Below are 27,777 nucleotides of genomic sequence, written 5' to 3'. Positions count from 1 at the left end.
TGGGACGATGATGTATATTGGTTGTGGGCAGGCGCTTTCGTTCAGCTAGCCTGTTGTTGCAGGAGAGGAGCTACTATGCCGCATTGTGCAGCTTTCGGTTGTAATTTCCAGTCGAAGGGCAACAAAGGAACAGATGTAAGTCTGCACAGCTTTCCTCATGAGAAAGCAAGAAGAAAGCAATGGGAAGATGCCTGCGGTCGAGTACAACTCCCCAAAGACTCGCGGCTGTGCTCTCGCCATTTTAGCCCTGATGCGTTTGAGGCATTTAGTCGACCACGGTTGATAAAAGAGCTCACAGGTGCTTCTGGTTATAAGCGAAGACTAAAACCAAATGCAGTCCCGACAGTTTTTCGCTATGAGGAGACCACGGGTCCAGGAAAAGCGAGTGAAAACCGCGCTAAGAAACGCATAAGACCAGAGATGCTAAACAGTTTCCGGGATGGTGGTAAACAACAACAACCCGCTTCTACAGTAGCCAACATGTGCGTGGATGATGGTGACCAATCAGACACTCTGTCAGTTATGGAGGAGACAAGCAATGAAGCAGCTGAAGCTACTAAAGTATCCGTAAGTGTTCAGTGTTCTTCAAGTGAAACTGATGCATCAACCGATGAGATAAGTCCGATGTAGCAGTACAATTTTTTCCTTTATTGTCAAAAAAATAACAATATAGCGCTTATTTTACATGTCAACAAAAAGTTGTATACATGTATAAGTGGTTAAGAACAAAGCAGTCGTCGAACAAAGAACATTTAAAGAATATTATAGGTCAGAAATACCATAAAGCAGCATAAAAGTACAGCAAGGTGACCTATCATATAAAAGTAAAAACAAAAGTACGCACATACAATCTAGCTCAATTGAAAAGCTGCATCAAAAATTCAAGTAATGTGTGAGCTTTAAGTTACACTTGTCTAATGAAGTCTTACACGCAGGACTTCATTTTTAAAGCCAACAAAAATCAGAGTAATTTTCAAGAAGCGACATTTGTGAATGGAAAATTTTGCAACTATAAATAAGTTATATTTTTTATTTTCTGTTTGTAGGCCAAATCTAATTACTTGAAAGGTTAGAGAAGGGCAGTCAATGTTTTTAGAGGTTAACCAGTACTGAAAATCATCCCAAAAAGATCTGGAACTTTCACATGAATAAAAAAGATGCTGTAGTTTCAATATCATTATTGCAGAAAGTGCATGCGTTCGTATCTATATTTAATTTCCTGTGAAGATAGTCATTGGACAGATATATGGCATTTACAATTTTAAAGTGATTTTCTTTCACTTTAGGTGAACTTGAAAAAGAAAGATATTTAGTCAAAAACTTTGAATAATAATCTCTAAACATATATTTTATTTTTAGTTGTGAAGGGAAAAATTGTTTGGTGAAAATTGTCATTAAAAATTTATTTCTGCATGCCTTTCCTTTAAATTGGCGTTTAAGAATAATAATACTGTGATCTGTCAACAGGGCTGCTGAGATAGAAACATGTGAAACAGATCTATATAGTAAAGTCGAGCCCAACCACAGATCTAGTCTGGACATATTATTACCATTTGGTTGAATCCAAGAGAATTGAGTAACTCCAGGGTTTTTCTCTCTCCATATATCACTTAAATTGTTTGAATCATTGAACTCTGTCAGAATTGGATTCCACTGATTAATACTGTATCTGGGAGGATCTCTATCCTGCCATTCGTTAGGAACAAGATTAAAGTCGACGCCTAGTAATGCATGGTCTGTGTGGTATAAAACAGCGGTCCCCAACCCCCGGGCCTCGGACCGGTACCGGTCCGTGAGTCGTTTGGTACCGGGCCGCGAGAGTTGAGGCTCAGGTGTGAAATGTATGGTTTTCAGGGTTTTTATCGGTTTTCAGCGTTATTTTGTTATCGTTTTTATCGTTAACTCGGTTTTCCTGGGTCTTTTCACGTGTGTTATGAATAAATCTTCTTTTTTTCGGTACCGGCACTAGTTTTATTTGTTGTATTTATCCGCGACACCTTATTGCCGGTCCGTGAAAATATTGTCGGGCATAAACCGGTCCGTGGCGCAAAAAAGGTTGGGGACCGCTGGTATAAAAGTTTATACTCGGAAAGGACATCTGTTATTTTTTCCAGCATGAGCTTATTTAGAGTATTAGAGGAAAACCCATAAACATTTACTAGAATCACAAAAGAACCATCAATATTCAATACAACTACCAACCAGTGTCCTGAATCAGCCTGAAAAGTTACGACCTTCCCTGGACATTGGTAGAAACGGAGAGCTACTCCAGCAGAGTGGTTGGATCAGTGGCCAAAGAGGATTTTTTTCACCCCATCGATTTGACCAGAAGGTGGCATCAGCGTCACTTGAATGAGTTTCTTCTCATTCAAGTGACGCTTGAATGAGATAATAAGGTGCAATTCGCTTTTAGCCCTTTGATAAACATAAGCATTGCTTTTCTTTTAACGTTATCCCTGAGACCTTTAACATTCAACGACACAATGGATAAACATGTGCGTAGCATTAAAAATAAATAAAAATAGATTGCAAATATCAAACTTGAATAGAAAAAGAGAAAAAGTTAGTTTACTTTCCTGTTTAGAGAAAGGTGAAAGAACAGCGGTGCTGGCATCTATGCCATTCAAAACTGTCAAACGTCCCTCTTTATGCAGAGTTCAAAGAACAAACAAGAGTGAACACTTTTCAACCATCTGTCAGAACGTGACGGCCGTTAATATAACCGACAGCTCCTCTGTAGTAAGCCTTCTTCCCCGCATTTCTGGCTTGTAAAATTTTCACCCAGACCTTCTCCCTCTCCACACGATCCTCCTTCGTCAGGTCCTCGGCAAAATGGAATTTTGCACTCTCACAAAGCCGAACATTTTTGGACTTCTTCCATATTCCGTCTCGGTGTAGGCGCTTTGTGAACTGAATTATAACTTGGCGATTTCTGCCCTCTTCCCTTCTTCCAATGCGATGCACAGTGTCCATATTATCTGACCATTCTGGGGCGACCTTGGCGAGAATTTTGATCACCTCTTTTCTGATATCTTTGCCCATGTTGTCTTTCATTCCTTTGATCCTTAGATTCCACCTTCGTGAATACCGGTCTTGCTCTCTTGTGCTGTTCTCGCCGGCTCTAGTAATCCTCGACCTCCCGGTCTGCTATGGAGCTGGCGGGTCACAGACGTCTCCGAAAACGTCGGAGCACTTTTGGAAATATATGATGTCTTGATAAATCGAGCAGATATTTGAAGTTTACACAGCTACATTCTCGCTTGAAAATAACCTAAAAGTTTATTTTGTGACCCAGAAAGAGTAATATTTAAACGTTTTTAGCCGCGCTCGGCCGCCATTGCTGCGTTTGAGTTCTGGACGAAATGCATTCTGGGATATTTAGCTGTACCAAGTCCACACAAGTCACCACTGATGCATGCTCGATAAAACAGGCGGAGCGAGAACACATCCGGGACTTTTTCGTGTTCTCCTTGATGCGTACTTTGAATTGGAACAGTACTTGGTCTCCGACTGATGACGTATCACAAGTACACGAGAACGCAAGTACGCATTTTGAGACAGGCCCACTGTGGAGCGCCACATTGGGCGGAATCACGTGACTCCATATTTGAACACAGTTATGTTGCATGAGCCAGGAGGTCGAGGCTCACTAACTGTGATTAATATTTACAGTAAGTTTTATATAGTTAAGCACAATCGCTACATTTATGAAAACACAAGCGTAATCTCTCTATTAATAAAAATAGTACACATGTATGGTCTGAATAAAAACAAACAGGTGAGATGTTAGAACAGGATTTCCATGCATTAGCATGCTGTTTTTGCTCCCAGTGAAAATGATTCCTCTTGAGTTTTTAGTGTATTTAATTCAGAGTCAGCTGTTTAAATAAAAACAGAACATTTTACATCAGGGGATATGACGGGTGGAATTCAAAATACAATCACAGCTCTCTAAGTGAGATTTCAGTGTTAAATAAAACTGTCCAGTCATGAAGCTGAACTTTAATCTCAGCCAAACTGACTCAGGAACAAATAAAACACTAAATTAAACACAACATTAAAATTTAGAAGTTACCTAAGAGACTTAAATATCATGTTTAACCTGAGTAGCGAAAGACCGCGGGCGGTTTAAAAATGATATGCTGGGATTTCGCTCGTCTCGCCAGCTGTAGTGATCCTTGACCTCCCGGTCAGCTAGTGCTGGTGGGTAACAGATGTCTCAGAAAACAGAGTACTTTTGCAAATGTGTGATGTCTTGATAAATCAAGCACCTATTTGAAGTTCATATAGCTACATTCTTGCCTGAAAATATCTCTTAACAGCAGAGTGTTACAAGAGATCATGACTACTGCTCAGTCCCTGAGCCATCAGCAGCAGCTGCAGAAGACCTGTCCAAAGATGTGGAGAGTCTGAGGAAGGAAATACAGGAGTTACGTGTCCAGCGAAAGTTTGGGTTACAGCGGTTTGCTGGCTCTGACACTGACATCCAATTCTATACCAGGTACATCGAAGTTAAAGTTCAAGTGTTTCCAGTCTTCATGAAAACAACATAGATATTTACTTTTTATCTGCTGATTGTATGTTTCATGTAGATGCACCAAATAGCCTCTTGATCAGACTATCTTAATGTTAGGTAGCATACCGTTATCATATTTGTCACAGTTTACATTATTTTTCTTTCAATGTGTGATGTTAATTAATGATTGACACGATGTTTGTCTCTCTTGTGAATAGATTTCCAAGCTATAATCATTTGATGGCATTCTGGGTTTTGATTGAGCCTTGCATCTATAAAATGATCCGGGCTTCAAGAGCCAAGTCAGCTGCCAACACGGACGAAGAAGTGTTGACACCTGCACGCACACAAACGGTAGGCTATGGCTTTGTTGGTAGTTGGAACTAGAGGTGTGATGTCATTGTGTTTATGTAGATCCTAAAGGACTCAGCATCCTTTGCATACTTACACCTGTGTACTACAGCACCTCATTGTTTTCCCCAAGGTACTGTTGTGTTCATGACATGGGAGAAAAAAAAATAAAGATGAACTTTTGCAAGATCTGGCAAATGTTTCGGCCGCATCCTTCGGAGGGCCGCCTACTCGAATCCGACCGGGAGGTCGCGGCACGATGTGCCTGGAGTGCGGTGTTCCCCCTGGCTGTAGTGGGCCTCGACCTGCCGTTAGCTTTCAGCTGGTGGGTAACAGACATCTTTGAAAACAAAAAAATGACCACTTTTGCAAATATGTGATGTCTTGATAAACTGAGCAGATATTTGAAGTTTACACAGCTACATTCACGTCTGAAAATATCTTAAAAGTTTATTTTGTGACCCAGAAAGAGTAATATTAAAACTAAGTAGCTGCTGCCATTGTTGGAAACGGATTGGCTGGTATGAGTTCTCGGATAGGTTGGGTCACGAAGGATACGCCAACTTGGCCTTCAAATGCTACCTACTTTTGCGAGATCCCGAGTTACTTTTGCGAGATATTGCAAAAGTTAATCTTAATTTTTTTTTTTTTTCCCATGTTCCTTGTGGGGCTCCATGGTACTGTTGTGTGTGTTCAGAAGGAATTTCAGAAGAACGTTCTGTCATTTAAAAAGATTTAATTTGTGTTAGCAATTGAAATTAGAAGTTTACATAGTGCTGTGGACCTCTGTGTAAGATCAAGCATGTGGTTCACAAAAAGGATAACCCTCAACAACTTTATATAGTGAGACAATAACAAAGATTATCATGGCTATCGTGCTGTCACACGGAGGTGGCAGTCCTGTCTCCCTGCGAATCTTCCTTGTACATTTGTGACCTCCTCTGGTATCTGCTCTCTCCTCTGTAAGAGAGAAAAGAAAAACACCTCCCCGCCTAGTCTTGATTATTTCTTGATTATTTAATTCTGTCCCACTGCTACTTGCAGACATATTATTTGGCCTTCTGAACCAGAGAATATCCCTATAATCATTATCATGTGTGTGTGAGCGTGTTGCAAACAACCCTCTGCACTCTACATCATTCCTACAATAATCAGTCCGGACAGTCACGTTGAACTTAGCTTTTGACCTTCAAGAGACGGAGTGCCAACTCATATGAGGACGTTTGCAGTGTGTATATAAAGATAATAAAAACAACTATTTTGTAGAAAAATTTAAAATACGATATGAGTACGATATGATATGCATCCATATGGATCCATTACAACAACCAATTACATTAGAACAAAATGCTACGTTGTCAATGTACACAGTGTCTTATTCTTATTATATTATTATTCTTATCCTATCCCATTGTTTTTCTGAATTTTTGCCACTTTCTGCTGTAACTCAACAAATTTCCCACATGTGGGATTAATAAGGGTCTATCCTGTCTTATCTTACAAAACATTTAGCCAAGAAAAGGATGATCTTACTAGTTCATAGCTTTAGGAGTAACATTTTCCCTTTTGTTTTAACCTTTCAGAGGCAGCTGCTCCAGCCAGTCGACGAGTTCTTTCTTTTCCTGGTTTTCCTGTCTGTTGGTCTGAAGGAGAGGGACCTGGCTCATCGATTCAACATACACCAGTCCACAGTGAGCCGCATCATTGCAACATGGACAAGTTTTCTTGCCACTGCACTGGGGTCTCAGTGCATCTGGCTTACACGTGCAGAAGTGCAAGCTTACCTCCCTGAGGAATTCAAAGATTTCTCAGACACCCAGGTGATCCTTGACTGTACAGAGCTGAGGTGTCAGACACCATCCTCACCACTTCTCCAGAGTGAAACGTACTCTTCGTATAAATCCCACTGCACGATGAAAGCTCTGGTTGGCATAGCTCCACATGGTCCAGTCACATTCATCTCTGATCTGTACGCAGGTTCTGTTAGTGACAAGGAACTATTCAAACAATCAGGCATTGCTGAGAAGTTGACTGAAGACATGGCAGTGATGGTAGATAAGGGCTTCCTGATCACAGATTGTTGTAAATGCAAAGTGTACCGCCCACCTTTTCTATCCAACCAGAAGAAGAACCAGGTTAAGGAGACACAGGCCACAGTCAGACTCAGGCTACATGTGGAGCGAGTCATTAGGAGGATCAAACAGAACAAACTTTTTGATGGCATCATCACCATGTCACCTGTTTACAATATCAGCCAACTGTTTGCAGTAGCATGTATGCTGTCAAATTACCAGAACACAGCATTAGTCAAAAAACAGGTTAAGTGAGGCGAGATGGACTTTTCCCAAGACACCAGTGCCAGTAACTTGTGCTAGGCATGGAGCTTTAAATACTATGTAAATAAGTTCTGCAAACATTCAATGTTATAATGTTTTTGATACCGTTGCTAAAATAAGAGTTTATTGGTTTCACACAACAGTAAAATGTTTTTTAAACATTCATTAAATGTTCTGCAAATAAAATATCACTTTGTTCAATCCAGCCTGAAGGATCTGTTTTTCTTTTTGCTGTTGCTTTCACTTTTCATTTTTCAAACACGGGTATTTTGACTCATATATATGTAGAAAAAGAAATAGTCGGCTTATGCACAACTGTATCCATGTATATTCTTTGCACTAGGTAGTCCTTCGGTGCATACACAATTTAAGCTACGGTCACACTGCAGGTCTTAATGCTCAATTCCGATTTTTTTTTTTTTTTCAAACACATTTCACTCAAATGTGACTCAAAACAGATTAGGTAAAAACACAGGAAACATTAGCCACCATCTAGTTTCCTGTGTTCCTGTGCAGCAGTATCAGTTCTGTTATAAGTGAAGTATGGCAGTCCATTCTCCCTGCAGCACAGACTACACTGCCCATGAGGCCACATGCTTTAGGTCGATACCTGTAACACTCTGCCTTCATATTAAATCATTTTGGAATAAATTTTAAAAAATCTTTCTTCACGTCATTATGCGGCCGCAAGTAGAGGTGACATGGGCCGTGAGATTGAGACCCAGGTAATTCCACCGGTGTGGAATAACCATAGAAAAGGCATAGCCTCTGATAATCTCTCATTCTTTCTTATCCAAGCCAACTTTATTTATAGAGCACTTTAAAAACAACATGGTTGTCAAAAGTACTTTCCAGTAAAAAACTGTGATAGAAGTTAAAACCCATTAAAATGACAAAGAATAATAATAAATAAATAATAAATAATAAATATTAAAATAAAGATAAAAATGAATCAGTAAAATGATTAAAATAGATAATAAAATATACAGTAAATAACAGTCAATACTAAATTGCAACATCGTCCAAGTGACTATTGGTAAAAAAAACTACAACCAACAGGTGGCAGCACACCCCCTTTCTCCTCAATAATACCCCACGATAACTTTAAGGCCTGTTTCTGTTTGCTCAGTTTTTAAAAACAAAACTCAAATACAGATTTAACAGCCTCCAAATGTTCTGCTGCTCTCTCAGTGCTGATGAAACGGGTGTCGTGTATGACAGCCAGTAGAGTTTGTTGTCTGTTTTTACTTGATTTCTGTCTCTGTGTTCAGAAACAGGAGATTCAGACTTTGGCCGTAGAAAGATCTCAGACACAGCAGTACAGAAGAAGGACGATGTGAATCTCGACTCTGTTGTTTATAACTTCTGTAGATAAAAAAACAAAACAAAACAGCAACAACAGCAAGCACAGCAGAAAGTAACAGGCCAAGTTTCAATCCAACAGATGCATCCTCTCCATGTCCTCCATCCTCTTTCCTTCCATCCTCCTTCCTTCCATCCTCCTTCCCTCCATCCTCTGTGTGTCCTCCTGTCTGACCTGCAGGTGAGAAACAGGTGTGAGGTGTCAGCTGTCAGGTAGGTGATGAGTGAAGAACAGAACAGAATCCATTTCCTCTTCAAACTGCTGTCAGACATTATCTACTGCACTCTGATCACATCACTCAGACCAGCTGCTTTCTACAAAGTCTCATCAACAACATCTTTAGAAACAAACATCAACAACCAGGAAGCAGCTTCACCTCTGATCACACACACACTCAACTCTACTCACTCACCTGGAGGATCAACACTCAGGTGGATGATGCTGATGGGGTTATTTTTCAAAACAGCTCTTTTTCCACGGTGTTTTCTTCTGTGTATGACACGACACTCGTATGTTCCAGTGTCATTAATCGTCACATTCTTCAGAATCAGAGACACGTCTCCATCCTTCATCTGTCTGTCCTGCAGATCCACCCGGTTCTTAAAAGATGGATGCTGGTTTTCTGGATCAAAACATCCATCCCGGTACAAAAGAACATATTCTGATCCCAGGTCAGCTCTGCTCCAATCTGCAACTATGATATTGTAGTTTGGAGCTCGACCAGGGGCGATTTTAGCCCATTTTTGGGGGTGCTTCAGCACCCCCAAAATGAATCAAAGCACCCCCAAAGATTTCTTACTTTTTTTGACAATATTTGCTGTTTGTGCGACACACTGCTAAAAATATAAAAAGCATACAGTGCTTGGTTGAGACATAACATTTTAACAACAAAAGTATAGATAACCCCCCCCCTCCCAAAATGGTTTGTTCCAGCTCGCTGTTCCCCCACTCTGGCTCTAGCACCGTTGCTGCCAGAGCGATGGTGGCTGAGACGCAGCGGAGCGGAGGTGGAGTGCCTGGCTTAAAACAGGACATATTAGCTGCATTTAACCTTCAGTTACTCTTTATATAGTTAGGTAGGAGTCAGGCCATGTTTCTTTTTAGCTGAAAAACATTACACCAGGTAACCTGCAGTGTTGAAAACTTGTTTTCCGGCGATGTTTGCTACCCTACAATCCGTCCTATACTGTAGTAAAATCAGTGACATTTGACCGTCCTGTTGCTCCCACTGAAATGTATACAGCCTATTTAAAATCTAAAACTTAAAATTGTCCGTAGCTACTGTTGTTACCACTGTCCTGTTTTAAATGGATACTAACTAGCTAACTGACCGAATGCTCATTAACCTTATAACAACTGTTGTGTGTGTGTGTGTGTGTGTGTGTTTGTAGAGAGAGACAGCCAGGTTCATAATAGATAAAAGGAAGTTTTTTCAAAAAAAGGAGCCACATTCAGGTAAAAGTGTAAAATCAAATTTTCCGTCAATAAAGGATAATGTTGGATCAGTGTTTCAATATTTATATCTTTTATTAGATGTTCATGTGGTTTGGTTTTTTTCCTTTTGGTTGAAAGTAGACAGAGTGGACTTTTTGTTAGTGATCTTAATAGTATTTTTTCATATTAATGTAATTTTTCATCTAATTGAATACAATCTATTTGTGTATGATTGTCAGTCCAAAGAGGGAGAGAGGAAAGAGGGAACGTGAGGAGAAAGTACAAGGTCAGGAAGAACCAGGTAAGAAAACAGACAGCGAACAGTGACAGGCAAAACAGAAACTATTAAACTGACGAAGAGAAAAAACCTGATTTTACTGACACAATCTTGAAGTTGTGTCCTCCCTATATTAAAGCTGCTATACAGAATCTGCAAAACAAACTGGGTTGAAACACTTTTGACCCTCTTTAACAACATTCCAACATAACATTATCATTGATTGGGGAGATTAAAATTAATGATATATTTTTATGTGGTTCAGCCACAACTCTACTAAAACCTCAGCCAGTAATAGGTAGGCCAACTTTTGGACCGTCCAGTTGTCTGTATGACTGCTGCAGTACGTGCACCACATTTGTGCAGAAAGAGCCAAACAGCCCTGGTGGAGTGAGGAGCTGTAAAGAGAAGCAGATGCTCTGTTTATATTCTAAAAATGTTTTAAGCTAGCTTGTTTCAAAGATTCTGTACAGCAGCTTTAAATGTTTTCCAAAAGCACACATACACTTATCAGTGTTTCTCAAACTTTTTACAGTGTGTACCACGTGATAAAAATGTCAAGTCTCCCAAGTACCACTATGAAAGCATGAACCCGATTAAATATTACAACACAAAATTAGTATTATTAAATTAGTAAATTTAGTATCTGCAGTAAAGATTTTTATTTGTAATAATTTATTCTGTTTTGGGAGTGTTTTTTTATGTATCTGTATTATATTATACATACACATTAAAAGTGAATCTAAAAAATGCACTCAGTTTACTTTTTACTCACTATGAGCATCATTCATTATTCTCCCGCAGTAATTAAGGTTAGGATATGTATTTTTTTATTCCAATCCATTCTTCTTTTGCAGCATTTAAATAACCTTTATCTTTGATTTGATGGTTTTGTTACAGACTTTTCAAAAAGTGTTTTGCTTTTCTTTCACAAATGTGGGGATTAAATTGTGTTAAAATGTACAAAACAGTGATGTCATGTTTTGTGACGAGGACCCAGGCACAGAGAGACTTGTTGAATTTAAGAATCATATGATTTAAGAAAGAAATTTGCAGACTTGCACAGAGATGGTAAAATTATGATGACTGATAACAGAGACGAGGACAACAGACGACGAGGACAGGGAGGAACAGGGGTTTAAATGCACCAAGGAGACAGTCAGAGGGAACTCGGGACAACTGGAGACATTTAAGGATGCAGGGACTGACAGAGACGGGGAAGAAGTCTCATCGTGACGAATAAAGTTTATCTTGCCTGGCTGGGCAGCTCTCTGGGTGCTCAGCACCCCCAAAGCTCTGATCCTAGAATCGCCCCTGAGCTCGACATGTCAGAATAACGTTCTGTCCAGCTGTGGTGTTTACGTCTGAAAGAGGAAACAAAATGGAAAGTTAACGACATCGACAGCATCGCTCACTTCTGGAGCAAAAACCACTGATTCCTGCAGAGCCACAGGCAGTACAGCTCACACAGGATGCTGAAATTCAACACAGTGAGGTTTTGTTAGTTTTGGCTCTGTCCCTCTTCGTGTGGACTGGCTTTAAAATAACTGCCTAGATTATCATCACATCATTTACAGGTCACTTCAGTGAGATTTAGATTTATTTTTCATGGGGAAAAATCCTTCCCCAATTTAAGTGTAAAACTGACTTTTTCTTTTGCATTTGGATAAGAAAGCATAATATATTTTTGAGTCCAGGTTTGCATTTTAACTGGTGAAATGTGTGTTTGTTCCACAACAGCAGCCCAGGTCTGTTAGTGAGCTGTAAGGTTGGATCAAATTTAAAAAAAAAAAAAAAAAAAGTAATGTAAATGCAGGCCAGTGTCACTAAACAAACATTGCTGTTGGTGTTAATGCGTTTCTGTGACATAAAAAGTGGGCTCTTTCTCTTAGATGCCATTTATCAACTCAATACACACATCTTGTGCAATCATCCACTCCATTCATCACAAGTAAACACGGGTAAGTGTCTGCTCAATAAGAGGTGATGCAGCATTGTTTTGTCGCAAAAAAACAAAAAAAGCCTCATCTTTTATCTTTATAGGTACGGATACAGATCACAAAAGCTTACATGCCTTTTAACCAGAACACTGATTCAAACATTTACACATCATAAAAGGATCAGTATGAAATTAAAATAGTTTATTTTCCACAGGCTGTGAGATTGCTTTGTGGGTTCGTAAATAAAAGTGTTTTTGAAAGTGTTGAGACGTGGCCAATTCTGTCATTCTGCGGTCACAGAGAGCTTTTATATTAGGAATTTACAGGATGACCTAACAGACGATCTAGAGTGAGAGAGCTGCAATCGATGTGTCAGTGCAGAAAGGGCGTTTGTGTGTCAAGCACATAGAGGGAAACACGTATCGCATGACCAATACAGTTGCATTGTCTTATTCTGGGGGAAGTGTGTTTCTTAGAAAATGCAGCTTTCAACTTATTTCCATTTACATGCTGACCGGAGGAATGTGCATTCCACTAAAATGAACATTTTTTCAGGTCTGGGATCATTTTTTACTTGTAACATCAAAAAGATCAGTGTTTGTCCTTTAGTGTTAAATATCTTTTATGAACCCTTAGTAGAGAAATTCAGGGGTTCCAGCAGGCAGATTTACACAAAAGCAACGAATTTAAAATAAAAAGACAAGAAATAAGGGACTGTACAGGGCAAATTTACAATGTAAGAGAAAAAATACTGTACATTTGTTAAAAATAGCACACTCGGATTGAAAGAAATGTGCAACTGAGTAAGATATTTTTTTGTTTTAAGAAGTGCTTCTTCTTGTCAGATTCACAGAAGTTAACGTCACAGGATGCTGAGTGCTTGCACTTACAACAACAGTGAAGATGCTGTGATACAGTGTTTGGTTTGTGCTCTGCCAGTGCTGCACTGAAAGAAGACAGATTTGTGGCCATATTGTCTTTGGTCTCAAAGTCAGTTTAATGCCGTTTACAGTTCTTTCCACTACACTTTTAATGGATATAAAATCTGAAACTGTAACATCTGGAATTTGTTCCCATATCACTCAAATCTAAGCACATATGACACATGACCATCCCTTAGAGAAATGCACCCAAACTACTCCATACATTACAACACACGTGTAGCTTCACAGCTTACCTTTTTCATAGGCATTGACGAGAACAGCGACCAGCAGCAGCATGCAGAGGACTGTACTACAACACAACTGCAACATAGTCGGGCTGTCTATGTGTAGATGGGACAATGAAAATATAAATCCAAGGTCCAAAGACACCGGCTATCAGGACAGACGCTCTCTGTTAACATCCAAGTTATTTAAGCTACCAGCTCTCTAGGTACTCACATAAAAAGGGTAGGGTGGATGATCCCCCTCCAACCACGCAAAACTGACTGCCAAAAACACCCAAGTGTTCTTATTGGAACAACAGAAACAATACTATGTAAGAGGGGACAAAAAGGAAGTGATCTTGTGAATTACTATCTTGTGAATTCCACTCAGCGCACATTCATAGTTAGTTTATTTGTAACAGTTGCACGTCACAGTCCTGAAACCTCAAGAGCTTTTATATAAAGATCTCCAGCCGACAGGAAGATTTATGGCTGGGTGTGAAGAAAAAGAAAAGTTCATAATAATATTCTGTGTACGTGGCGAACACGACCTGTGGTCGCCTGTTTGCCTCTGATCATTTAGTCATTTATTGAGCACAACCAGACATTGCTACAGATAAAAGTGAGATGATTCTTTTTTTAGAACGACAGTTCTTGGCTTCTACTGTAGGCTGTGTGGAAGCCATCCGCCAGTCTACAGTTCAGTTTTTTTAACCAGGTGTCATGACCAGTGTCCCGATTAGATTCGGGACACTGACAAACAGTGTAAACTTAACTTACCTCTCCATTAATCTCCCGCCAATGTTCGTGATGGGAGCCAGTTGTTCCACGCGCTCGCCTTGGCTGATTAAAATACATTCAGTATATCCTAAATACAACAGAGAACTAAAGGTAGCTTTTTAGTGCTGCACAGGCAACCGCAAGAACAGCTGACTGTTCAGGGTTTTTTTAAAAATTAAAGATTTGTTGAAATTAACATGACTTAAAACATTGAACTTGGTAAGGAAGCAAGTTTTTTATATGTATAAAACACACGAGGCGAAGTATCTCTAGTTTTATCATTGTTATTATTGTTGTCATGTTTTCCTTTAAATATAGCCATTTCCAGCTTGAACTGATAGCAGCAAGCTGCAATTGTTAAGCGTGACTTAATATCAAGTAGTGGTGTCAAGTAAGCATATTGAGGCTGGATGGGTTGAGACTAACACTACATAAGAGAAAAACTGTCTTACTTTAACCCTGTTTTAGGTGGTGGAATTCAAGGGGGGGAAAACTGCTATAAGCACGTACAAATGATTTAACTTTAAACTTAAAAAAATGTTCTAGCTCTCTGAGGTGTAAGGTAATGACTGATTCATGACTCAGTGTAGAAGGCAGCACTGTGTTAGAAGTTGCAACAACAATAACCAATGCTTTCTTGCTTTCTCATGCTTTTATCACACAGTCTTTATTACACACTGTGCATTTTTCCACCTTCCTGAATTGAATCATTGGTTATTATTAATCTTGCCACAGCATGTCTTTTGTTTGGTTTTCCTCCTCTCAACTGGTGACAACAGACCCTGTTTGAGCAGGAGGGTTCTTCCTGTTAAAAGGGAGATTTCACTTCCCCATTGTCACCAAAGTGGTTGCCCAGAGAGGGTCGCTGATTGTTGGGGTTCTCTCTTTATCTTACATAAATTGAAACATAAAACCAACAGCATTTTTAAAAAGGGTTTTCTTTATTTGACACCTTTGAATGTCCAGTCATCGATGCTTTTCTATGACACATTAATGTGAAATGGGATTTTGTTTTCTCTCTTATCAGGGACCCAGCAGCCAAGGATGCACAGCTACAGGTGTTTTAAAATGTGGCTTTTGCAATACGCCCCAATGACCAAAATAATCTCAATACAGGCCTATTTGGTTGACCTATATTGACACATTGACAGTTTTCCAACATCTTAGGTCACATGGGTTTTCCTCCTCAATTATGCAAATTAGTTCACGTTATGTGTAAGAACTGAAAATTTGTCTTACCTGAGTGCTTCTGACCTAACGAGAAAGTTAATTTACAATTAAAAAACAAAACAAAAACAACACCACAAGAGGATGGAACCAGAAGAGTACAAGACTTTGGTTTCATATAAACTAAAAGGCGAGTATCCAGCGTTTTTCACGGAAAAAGAGAAATTCATTGAAGGTAATAACAGCAACTTCGTAGTATTTATAAATGTCACCAATTCATATATTAAAGCACACACAATGGCAAAATGATAATATGTCGCCCTAATTTGCAATAACAGATTAAATTATCGTGACCTTTCTTTGACCTGGTTAACCACAGTTAACAAGCAGGTTTTTATTGACGTTTGTTAAAGTAAAAGTTTCTAGGTTTGCTATTTAGCAGAACCAAGAACTGTTTTTTATCCTATAATATCTCAACTACAATATATTAAGTCGTAATTAAGTTGGGAGTATTTTGTGGCACAACCTTTTATACAGTTTGACCTACTGTTAAGATCAATCTGTAATTTATATAATTTACAATTTATATCGGATGAATTATAATGATTATAATGTAGAAATCTAAACAGACAGAGCTAGAACTGTAAAACATACGTCTGACTCTGTCATTATATTGTATTAACCAAGTCAGTTATAAATTACATCTGTGGGAAAATACTGACAGCAGGAAATATAAAATTAAACTCATTTGGATTGATATCTGTATGAAAAAAAATGAAGGCCATTAGTCACAATGACCTTCAACACTTTTTCTTTGAGTTTTACTAAAACAGTATTGTGTTTGGAATAATATTTTTGGCTTCTGAAGTAGGCATACTGTCAAAAATATAGAGAACCTGTGTGTGTGTGTGTGTGTGTGTGTATCTGTATGAATACATAAATATGTACAGATGTTAGGAAGTCTAAAATAAAGTCTCCAAAGTCACTGTGGTTATTGGTTAAACTCTGATTTATGTAACTAATAAACCTTTGTGGTAGTACCACTAATGTGGAGTATAGAAGGATGAGCTCAGGCTAATTCACCGGGGAGCGATGTGTTGATATGATCACGTGTGGTTTTACAGTATTAGTATCAAAGTCTCTATCTGAACAAACTATTTCCAGCAGCTTATTGTAGTACACAGCAAATTTTGCCCCCTTTCTTCTTCCACATGATCACATGATGTCAGTCTGTGATTGGCCACATGGCGTACCCATCAAAATAACCCCCCATGCCAGCCTGCATGTATTCTCAGCAGGGCTGAAGATTCGGCTCCACATAACAGACAGGGCATTAATAACAGACATATAAACTTATGTCGTGGGTTGTGCGATTGACACCCCGACCCTAGAGGCTGCAAATCCTCTATGACAGCAGGCCTGCAAGAGAGCATGCTGGTGGTAGCCTGAAAATGGCTGGTGTATCGAGAGGAGGGCAGGGGAGGGGGCAAGTTTGAAAAGGTGCACTTGGCACTTGCTTCAAATAGGTTTTTTTGATTTTTTAGTTTTTGACGTTGCTTATGACCCACTGTAACTTGTATACTGTTCAGAATAAACAACAAGCAAATATAGAGATATTAAAAGTTTATTTTTTGTAAAATTTTGCATAACATTTTTTTCTTTTCCTAAATAGCCTTCTGTAATGCTGATTTAAATTCAACATCAACAAACACACCAAGGCGGAACAACTTAACAAATGATGCCAACTTACCTTTAAACGCAGAAACCAAACCAGGAACTGAAACCACAGGTCAAAGGAGTGCAGTGGGGAGCAAGGGCGTCATAGCCATATTTCCTTTGCATTAGATCGGTCGATGAAGCATAAAATTCGACTTGGACATGGAGCTGCACTGGTACAGCAGCACAGCACGTCACAGCACACTGGACGCTCCAGTGTGGGATGCACTCACCTTGCGTGGCTTAACCTCTTACATCCTACACCTCAAAATTTCTATCACTATCTTGGTTCCAAAGAGGACGTGCTATCGGTCGGGTTGGGACTTAATCTCTGTCCATAATCCCTGGTGGGAAGCAGATGTTTCATCTGCTCGTCTTGTTCCATTGAAAAGTCTTCGGTATATTCCACATATATAAAAAAATAATCTGAGAATCTAAAAATACAAAGAAACACATAAACACAACATGGGCGGTGACTCATGGCATTAAAGTCAAAATTCCACTTAAAGTAACAGATCATTTAGTTTTATAGCCTGTTAGTACAGAAAATAACAACAACAAACTTTATTTATATATCACATTTCAAAACCAGTGGTATGCCAAAGTGCTGATCATACAAGGAGGTCAGATATAATAATAGAGACAGATGAAGCCCATGGAAAAGTACCAAACATGCTCGCAGGTTGATGCCGTTAAGGTTAAATAAATAGGTTTTTAACTGCAATTTGAAGGATTGAAGGGAATCAGAGTCATGGATAGTAATGGGGAGGCTATTCCACAAATCGGGTGCAGCCAAGGCAAACACGCCCTCTAGTCTTCAGTCGGGATCTCAGCTGTACCAGAAGTGACTGGGAAGATGATCTTATTACTAGAGATGGCACGATACCACTTTTTTATGTCCGATACCGATATCATAAATTTGGATATCTGCCGATACCGATATGAATCCGATATAGTGTTTTTTAATCAAGAAAACTGTTTTTTTAATATCTTGCTGCATTTTGTATAAGTTCATACTGAAGTTTAAATAAACAGCAACACTAAAGCTATTCTGTTATACCTGTATGTAAAAAATACACTGCGCCCAAAGTATTTCATAGTTCAGCAACACTGATCAATCTAATAAACTTAAACCTACTCCATCCTTCCTATTCTGGTATTTTAAAGAGTACTTAGCAGAAATATTAAGCAACCTAACTAATAGGGTTGCAAACTCCCAGCAAAAAAAAATAGGGAACCACCCCCCACCCTCCACCTCATGATGCTTAATCGATGTAATCAACTTTAATTTGATGCAGGGTGAAAAAAAAATGCACAGAAATAAATTATTTTTCAAGAATAATTAAATAGATTCAACATCTTTCTTCAACAGAATTGCAGAATTCACAGATGGTACCTTCCCAAAGGAAAAAGTACTATAGCTTACTAGGGTATATTAGACTTAACAGTTATACAGTAATGGACTTCTATACATTTTACACCAGATTAAAACTTTGGGTGTAAGATTCAGATAATTATTTATTAAAAGCTAGACATTTTAAATGAGAATAAGAAAGAAAAGTATGTCTTTGTGCCCCTTTTCCCTGTTAATGCCCTATCGGCCCCCCTGGCTAAACTTTGCTAGATCCGCCCCTGCACAGTTACCAGCCGTCAGCTACGTAGAAAAGGATCCTGGTCTAGAAAGTAATATTAAATAAATTCTAACAGCTTATCAAGCTTAAACGTGCTGCTGTTGTTCAGCCGCTGGTTTCCTCTTTCTGGTGCAAAGTGGGCCAAAAACAAAGAAGAGAGACGGACTCGCGACAGAAAATCCGATCAGCTGATCGTTGATCAGTTTCACATTGAAGTAGCGACAGGAGAGGGAGGGAGAGAGAGAGGCACTCGCTCCATATATCGGTTGTTAAGCTTAACGCGGGAACGCTTTACAAACATTCAGAGATGAACTTACACACTTGCTTTACTTCTCTCTGGGATAACTTCCTCGGAGATGAAATTTTGAAATAAATACGGTACTTAACGGGAAGCCAATGCTTGGGATATTACTGGCTGCAAGGAATATTACTGTCAAACACGATGATTTCGGTTTTCCTGACATTTAAGCTAAGGGAGTTACCAGAGAGCCAATCTTTGACCTCACGCATACACTTATGAAAACAGTGCAAAGACATGGAACGATCATCAGTTAATTCAAAATAGATCTGTATGTCATCAGCATAACAATGATGTGCAATGTTGTACTTCTCAAAGATTGTGCCTAAGGGAAGCATATACAGTGAGAAGAGCAGGGGACCAAGGACAGATCCTTGAGGCACACCGCAGGAGATAGGTGCAGCAGAGGAAGAATAATTTCACCTTTAACATTAAACACTTGACAACAGCAAAGAAAGAAAAATAAATAAATAAATACATAAATAAATAAATGATGTAACATGATCATCAGAGTGCTCCACAACCACATCAGACACTTCTGGACCACAGTTTAAACTCTGAGATTACACAGTAATAGAATCTGACAGAATTCACATCTTCATTTAGTCAGAGCAAATTTCAGAGACAGATGACTAAGACTGATGTCCTGTATAAGGGCCACGTATGTAGCAATAATGAATCGCTTTGTTTTACTCATATTTATAGCTGATTCTGAAGGAATGCCAAAACATGTCTGTACTGTTACAGTAAACTGGTTTGTCTGAAGACAAAGAAATAAAAAAAGTGAAGAGCTTCTTCTTTTTTTAGACTTGCTGTTGTTCAGGAGGAGGAAGTGGGGAATTTATGTTCTTCAATTTTCCAGAGATCACAAAAGCAGCTATAAGAACACAAATCACAGCAAAAACTGACAGACCAGAACGTCCTCTAGTGACTCCACCCTCCTTCCCTCCATCCTCTGTGTCTCCTCCTGTCTGACCTGCAGGTGAGAAACAGGTGTGAGGTGTCAGCTGTCAGGTAGGTGATGAGTGAAGAACAGAACAGAATCCATTTCCTCTTCAAACTGCTGTCAGACATTATCTACTGCACTCTGATCACATCACTCAGACCAGCTGCTTTCTACAAAGTCTCATCAACAACATCTTTAGAAACAAACATCAACAACCAGGAAGCAGCTTCACCTCTGATCACACACACACTCAACTCTACTCACTCACCTGAAGGATCAACACTCAGGCTGATGATGATGATGGGGTCAACACTGAGATTAGCTCTCTTTCTGCAGTGTGTTTCTGTCTTGACACGACACTCGTATGTTCCAGCATCATTAATTGTCACATTCTTCAGAATCAGAGAGACGTCTCCATCCTTCATCTGTCTGTCCTGCAGATCCACCCGGTTCACAAATGATGGATGCTGGTTGTGTGAGTTAAAGTGCCCGTCCCGGTACAAAAGCACATATTGATCCCCAAGGTCAGGTCTGCTCCACTCTACGGTCGTGTGAGGATGTCCGTTGTTTGGAGCTCGGCATTGAAGAGTGACATTCTTCTGTCCAGACACAGCTCTGATGTTTCTCTGGACTAAAAAAAGGAAACAACACAGAGGAGAGTTGTTAAAAGTCTACGGTCAACTTCCACAGTTTATGCTTTTAGCTGTTCTGTACTCAACCTCTATTGAAATCATGTTAGGCTGAACTGTTTTGTTTGAACTAAAATCAAATTGAAGATGTTCATACCTCAGTCTGTTGTTTGTGGTGTGAACATCTCCAACCTCATAACGTGGACTTACCTTCTTTAAAATTGAAACATTTCACAGACTGAACCACTGAAACATTCTTTAAGTTTTTCTTTAAAAACTTCTTAAGTTCTTTAAGTGTTTGCGTGAGTTCTCTCCGGATCCTCCGGCTTCCTCCAAGAGTCCAAAGACATGCAGTTAGTGGGGTTAATTGATTAATCTAAACTGCCCATAGGTGGGAATGCAGGAGTGAATGTGAATGCGAATGGTTGTCTCTGTCTCTATGTGTTAGCCCTGCGACAGACTGGTGATCTGTCCAGTGTGCACCCCGCCTCTCGCCCTATGATATAGGCTCCAGCACCCCCTGCGACCCTGAAAAGGATAAGCGGAAGCGAATGGGTGGATGGATCCACTGTGCCATGAAATGTCACAGTGGTTCATGTTCCATGAAAATGAAAATTTTCTCCAGTCCAGGTTCATTTTTTACTTGTAACATTAAAAAAGGTCAGTGTTTTTCCTTTAGTGTTTCCAATTCCTCTCATTTATCATCTGAGTTAATTATGTTCCAGATTCTGTCTGAAAGATTTAAACGAATTAACATTATTAATGTTATTTGCGGGTAAACAAAAGAATAGAATAGAAATATCCTTTATGATTTCTCACTAGGGAATTTTGGGGGTTCCAGCAGGCAAATGAAGCATGACGATTCAAACAAAAGTAAAGAATTTAAAATGAAAAACATAAAATAAGAGACTGTACAGGGCAAATTTACTACATAAGAAAAACATACTGTACATTTGTTAAAAATAGCACAACTCAGTAAGATATTTTTTGTTTTAAGATGTATAAAAAGTGCTGTATATACTTCCTCTTGTGAATTCTAGATTCACAGTAGTTAGCATCACATGATTAAAACTCACAACAACAGTGATCATGTTGTAACACTGTTTGGTTTGGTTGTCAGCCTACACTAATAGATGTCAGTTTTATGGAAGAGAATTAGGACCACTGGAAAAAAAAATGTAGGAATGTGGGGTTTTTTTCTTCTTTCAAGAATTCTGATTATTTCTCAGAATTCTCGAAAAGAAGGGAAAAAAAAAACATTCCTCTTCCGCACCGCTTAGTGGTCGTGTGCCTTCCTTTTTTTTTTTTTTGTTACAAACATATCCCCAAAGTTATGTGTGGCTACTGTATTTTGCACCCGAGATGTTGAGAAGGGGAGAAACTTTTCCTGAGTAAATATCAGCACGGTGTTTTTAATCCTTTGATCATCCAGAATCTCCAGAAATCGTGCCACTGTTCCATTTTCTTTACTACTTAATAATAATAAGCTAGCAGACGTTTTGATAAACAGCACAATCCCATTTAAGGTAACTTGCTTTATTTAGTTTTAGCCTGGTATTCTCACTGAGGGTTCATATTGTACAGTGTCAGGGATTGTAACATCTAGTCCTTTTACTGAATGACCATCCCGTAGAGAAATGCATCCAAACTACTCCAAACATTTCAACACGCGTGCAGCTTCACAGCTTACCTTCTTCATAGGCATTGACCAGAACACAGACCAGCAGCAGCATGCAGAGGACTGTACTACAACAGCACTGCAACATAGTCGGGCTGTCTATGTGCAGGTGGCACAATGAAAATATAAATCCAAGGTCCAAAGACACCGGCTATCAGGACAGACGCTCTCTCTATTGACATCCAAGACATTTAACCTCTCAGCTCTCTAGGTACTCACATAAAAAGTGTGGGGAGGATGATCCCCCTCCTTCCACCCAAAATACCAAATAAAGCTGACTCACCTGTTCCCGTCAGAGAGCGAAGAGGAATTAACCAATGTCTCAGAAACTTGTTGATCTTCTGAATTACTACTTAAGTGTTTCCACTGAGTCCACATTCACAGAGTTAGTTTATTTGTAACAGCTGCACGTCACAGCTTTGAAACCTCAAGAGCTTTTACATAAAGATCTCCAGCCGACAGGAAGATTTTGGCTGGTTTAGACATTTAGTGACCAGACCAAACGTTGCTACATATAGGAGGGAAATTATTTTCTTTAGAACGACAGATCTATTTCCGCCAGTCTACAATTCCGTTTTTTTTAGGATTCATGTTTTCCTGGAAGCTTCCGCGCTGATCTAATTGGGACACCGACAAACAGTGTAAACTTAACTTACCTCTCCATTAATCTCCCGCCGTCGTCCGTGAAGGGACCCAGTTGTTACACGCGCTCGCCTTGGTCATTTAAATGCCTTCAGTAAACCCGAAATACAACGGAGAACTAAAGGTAGTGTTGGGCATGGAACAGCGAGAACAGCTGAGTGTTCAGGTTTCTTTCCTGTTACTACTTGGGTGTGGTGAGATCGGAAAGGAAATGACCAATGGACCCAGTGTACACAAAATGCTCACTTCCTGTTTTGAGACCGGATGTAGAGTTTTTTTTTGTTTTGTTTTTTAGTAAAGATAACATACAAACAAAATGCACCATACATTACACATTCAGAGAATAAACATTCCTTACATATTAACAACTTTCATACATAGGAAAAAGAAAATATAAAGATGGGGTCACATAATTTAACAGATTATTAACTCACTAAAGCAAAATCTTCTACAAAGGAAATAAAAAAAGCAACCTTTTTCTTTTTAATTAAAGTCAAAGATTTAACCAACAGTTTTAAGTCGTTTTTCCAGTAAGCTAGTGTTGTTTTGGTCTTAAAAAAAAAACGACATTTATGTATAAATAGCTTGCACAAAATTAATAACACATTAACACCATAATTAGCTTCCTTTTCTTTCAAAAACACTCCAAACATTATCATATTTAAGGTAAATGGGGTAATTTGAATCTCACTGGAATAAAGCCAGGTATGAAAATCCAACCAAAATAATTGTATAAAATTGCACAAAAAGAATAGATGGTCCAAATCCTCCTCTTCTGTTTCACAAAATACACAATTACCAGTTTCTATTTTGAATCTATCACCAAGGAGTCTATTTGTTGGGTAAATTTTATTTAAAATTTTAAATTGGACTTCTTTCGCTTCAGGAGGGATAGGGAAGGTGATATAATCAATTCTTATTTTTTCAATTTCTTCCCTTTGGAAATCTTTTAATATGTAATTACGTCTAAGTAAATTTGGAGAATAAAGACTCCTTAATGAAGATCATAGAAACTTATTATTGCATTTAACATCACAAAATCGAATATCATCTATATATAATTGCCTTAACTTGGGGGAGATGTCAGAATATATTATATCATTTACAACTATGTTTTTAAGTGACAGTGGAATGGATTTTATAACCCGATTAAATTTACTTTTAGAACATTGGATATTAAACCTTTGGCAAAAATCTTGATGTTCTAGAACATGTCCTTCCTTATCTACAAAATGGGCAATTGCTCAAACACCTTTTGATAACCAATCTTGAATAAAAATAGATTTTCTGTTCATAAGTATATATCTATTGTTCCAAATTGGGCTATTATGTGGAGTGAAATTATGTTTAAATAACATTTTCCAATAAAGAAGGACCTGTTTATGGAATTCAGAGAGTTTAACAGGTAGCTTAGTAATTTCAAAGTCACACTTTAGGAGAAAATCAATACCCCCCAATGTGTTAAAGACCTTACTTGGTATAAAAAACCAAATGGAGTGTGGATTATTTAGGAAGGATTTTAACCATTTAAGTTTCAAGACACCATTCATTATATCAAAGTCAATTGCGTTTCCACCACCTTCAATGTATGGTTTAACCAAATCATCTTTAGATATATAATGGCACTTATTCCTCCAAATAAAATTAAAATTCAAGCTATTAATTGTTTTAATAACTTTATTTGATATTGATAAAGAGTAAGCTGGATATATAAATCTAGATAAACTATCCATTTTGGTTAATAATATTCTTCCAAAAATTGTAATGTCTCTTTGTAACCACTTATTTAAGATTGTCTTACATTTGTCAACATTATCTGAAATATTTACTTTTTCTAAGACTTTGTGATCTTTTGAAATTGTGATGCCCAAATATTTTACCTCCTTCTTCACCTTTATATCGTACAGTAATTGTGAATGACACTCCTTTAACGCCAATAGTTCACATTTATTTAAATTTAACTTTAAGCCTGAAGCTTTTGAGAATGTGATTATTTGTTTTACCAGGGGAATCTGATGTTCATTTTTTAAGAAAAGAGTAGTGTCATCTGCAAGTTGACTAATTATTAAAAAATTATCGATAATCTCAATTCTGGCAACGCTGCTGTTTTTAATTAGAATTGCGAGCATCTCCACAACCATTATGAATAACAGCGGAGAGCTTCCACACCCTTGCCTAATTCCTCTTTTAACACTAAATCTTTTACCAGTGCCATAGCCTAACGACACAGAGCTATTTATATCATTATACAGTATATCTATTATCTTCCTAAATTTATCCCCAAATCCAAATCGAGTTAGTGTTTCTAAAATAAAAGGATGTTCTACTGAATCGAATTTCCCTTAAGTCTTCCCCAAAAAATTGGAAGAAATTAACTGTAAGCCCATCTGGACCAGGGGATTTATTAAGCGCCATTTTCTTAACAGATGCATCTAACTCTTCGATTCTAAAGTCAGATTCACAAAATTCCTTAAATGATTCATCAATTTTAGGGATCAGATTATCTATTTGATCAAAAAAAGCATCACAATCTGCTTGAGAGAACTGTGAGGAGTATAAATTGGAATAGAATGTGTAAGTTTCATTCTCCAAAATTTTAGGGTCGTCACATTCAATGCCATCAATTAACAGGGAAGATATAAAATTTCTTTTCTGTCTGCTCTTTTCTAAATTAAAAAAATATGAGGAATTTCTTTCCCCCTCCTCAATCCACTTGGCGCGTGAACGCACAAAAGCTCCTTCTGCTTTATTTAGGTAGAGCTGATCTAATTTAGTTTGCAACTCCATAAGTTTACTCCTTTCTTGGCTATTTAGATCATGTTTACTACAGTAATAAGTAATTTCTTGGAATAATTTACATTCATATTCTCTTTGCTTTCGACTTATGTTTTTACTGAATTGAATAAATTCTCTAATTTTGAATTTAATGAATTCCCATTTACTGATATATCCTACAATTAAACGGTCAGCCATAATATCTTTTATAATTTTTTTGACTATGTTGCAGTAATCTTCATTTTGTAAAAGTTTGGCATTGAACTTCCAATAAGTTCTTTTATTTGATTGTCTAATTTCCGATTCTAAGCATAATTCAATAAAGCAATGATCAGAAAGAGGTGCATCTGACATCACAACTTTTACAGTGTGGTTAAGAATGTTGTCACTTCCTAGCCAATAGTCTATTCTAGATTTACAAGCTCCATTTGGTTTAAACCAGGAAAAGCTTTTAATTCCTGGATTTCTTACTCTCCAAATATCTGTCAAATTGTTGTTTATCAAAAATTCTATAATTAGGTTATTTTTTTGTGGTCTACCTGTCCTTGAGGGCCATCTATCAGTCCATTCATCAGGAGTCATATTCCAATCACCACCCATTAAAATATATTCCGTAGGGTATCGATCTTTAAGTTAAAAAATATTTAAAGTTATATCTTCTAACATATTTTTATTCTGACTTTCATTATTATATCCATAAACGTTGACTAAAATGAAAAACAAACTTTCAACTCTCATTACAGCAATCAACCAATCAGAATCAGAATCAGAATCGTGTTTATTGACCAAGTATATGTGCAGACAAATACAAGGAATTTGGTTCCGGTAGATGGTGGCTCTCAAGCACAGCAATGTAAATCACACACACACACACACACACACACACACACACACACACACACACACACACACACACACGTGTCTATATATACATTACACATACATACACAAAGCTGTATAAACCAACTATAAATAAGTAATCTAAACCTATATACATAAAATACAGAAATGAAATGAGGTGGAATGAATACTACTGAATGTACATAAGGTGCAGTTGCAGTCTGGCAGTGGGAGCAGTGTGACAGTTCAACTGTTTAGGAGGGAGATGGCGAGGGGAAAGAAACTGTTCCTGTGTCGGGTGGTCCTGGTCTGCAGCAGATCAAAAAGTCTGTGTCCAGGGTGTGAGGGGTCTGTGATGATTTTCCCTGCCCGTTTCCTGGTTCTTGAGAGGTACAGATCCTGGATGGAGGGCAGGGGGGCGCCGATGATCCTTTCTGCTGCCCGTACAGTCCGCTGCAGTCTGCACCTGTCCTGTTTGGTGGCTACACCATACCAGACTGTGATGGAGGAGCACAGGACAGACTCAATGACTGCAGTGTAGAACTGGATCAGCAGCTCCTGTGGAAGACTGTACTTCCCCAGTTGTCTCAGGAAGTACATCCTCTGCTGGGTGTTTTTGAGGATGGAGTTGATGTTGGTCTCCCACTTCAGGTCCTGGGAGATGGTGGTACCCAGGAACTTGAAGATCTCACGTTTTTTTTAACTCATCTCTGATCTGTACGCAGGTTCGGTTAGTGATAAGGAACTATTCAAACAATCAGGCATTGCTGAGAAGTTGACTGAAGACATGGCAGTGATGGTAGATAAGGGCTTCCTGATCACAGATTGTTGTAAATGCAAAGTGTACCGCCCACCTTTTCTATCTAAGCAGAAGAAGAACCAGGTTAAGGAGACACAGGCCACAGTCAGACTCAGGATACATGTGGAGCGAGTCATTAGGAGGATCAAACAGAACAAACTTTTTGATGGCATCATCACCATGTCACCTGTTTACAATATCAGCCAACTGTTTGCAGTAGCATGTATGCTGTCAAATTACCAGAACACAGCATTAGTTAAAAAACAGGTTAAGTGAGGCGAGATGGACTTTTCCCAAGACACCAGTGCCAGTAACTTGTGCTAGGCATGGAGCTTTAAATACTTACTATGTAAATAAGTTCTGCAAACATTCAATGTTTTAATGTTTTTGATACCGTTGCTAAAATAAGAGTTTATTGGTTTCACACAACAGTAAAATGTTTTTTAAACATTCATTAAATGTTCTGCAAATAAAATATCACTTTGTTCAATCCAGCCTGAAGGATCTGTTTT

General features: G+C 38.5%; 1 protein-coding gene and 1 long non-coding RNA gene across 5 annotated transcripts; one reads left to right on the top strand and one right to left on the bottom strand.

Annotated features, from left to right (window-relative positions):
- LOC102082281 (uncharacterized) lies at positions 1 to 27,755 on the top strand. 4 transcript variants are annotated; one of them, XM_019356925.2, is made up of 5 exons: positions 1 to 567; positions 4,323 to 4,501; positions 4,735 to 4,870; positions 6,451 to 6,861; positions 27,209 to 27,755. In XM_019356925.2, exons 1-5 carry the CDS (start codon positions 76 to 78, stop codon positions 27,539 to 27,541), a joined length of 1,551 nt encoding a protein of 516 aa, XP_019212470.1. In that variant the 5' UTR covers positions 1 to 75; the 3' UTR covers positions 27,542 to 27,755. The 4 variants fall into 4 exon arrangements, with proteins under 4 accessions (XP_019212470.1, XP_019212472.1, XP_019212471.1 ...); XM_019356927.2 differs by lacking the exon at positions 27,209 to 27,755 and having other exon boundaries at positions 1 to 135; positions 6,451 to 7,404; XM_019356926.2 differs by lacking the exon at positions 27,209 to 27,755 and having other exon boundaries at positions 4,326 to 4,501; positions 6,451 to 7,404.
- On the bottom strand, positions 18,945 to 23,061 carry LOC102081795 (uncharacterized). The gene is made up of 3 exons (XR_268066.4): positions 22,866 to 23,061; positions 20,171 to 20,533; positions 18,945 to 19,932 (listed from the first exon to the last, which is right to left on the bottom strand). It is a non-coding gene; the product is annotated as an uncharacterized LOC102081795 (long non-coding RNA).
- Positions 27,756 to 27,777: the final 22 nt, after the last annotated feature.

The sequence above is a fragment of the Oreochromis niloticus genome, linkage group LG3 (genome assembly GCF_001858045.2).
Source record: "Oreochromis niloticus isolate F11D_XX linkage group LG3, O_niloticus_UMD_NMBU, whole genome shotgun sequence".
In the NCBI taxonomy this organism is placed as follows: Eukaryota; Metazoa; Chordata; class Actinopteri; order Cichliformes; family Cichlidae; genus Oreochromis; species Oreochromis niloticus.
This window is presented reverse-complemented; position numbering and strand designations above follow the sequence as displayed.

Coding starts and splice junctions, on each gene's coding strand:
- LOC102082281 (XM_019356925.2), top strand. CDS start 76: ATGCCGCATTGTGCAGCTTTCGGTTGTAATTTCCAGTCGAAGGGCAAC. Junction 4,502..4,734: donor GACATCCAATTCTATACCAG/GTACATCGAAGT, acceptor TCTTGTGAATAG/ATTTCCAAGCTATAATCATT. Junction 6,862..27,208: donor CAGGTTCTGTTAGTGACAAG/GAACTATTCAAA, acceptor GTTAGTGATAAG/GAACTATTCAAACAATCAGG.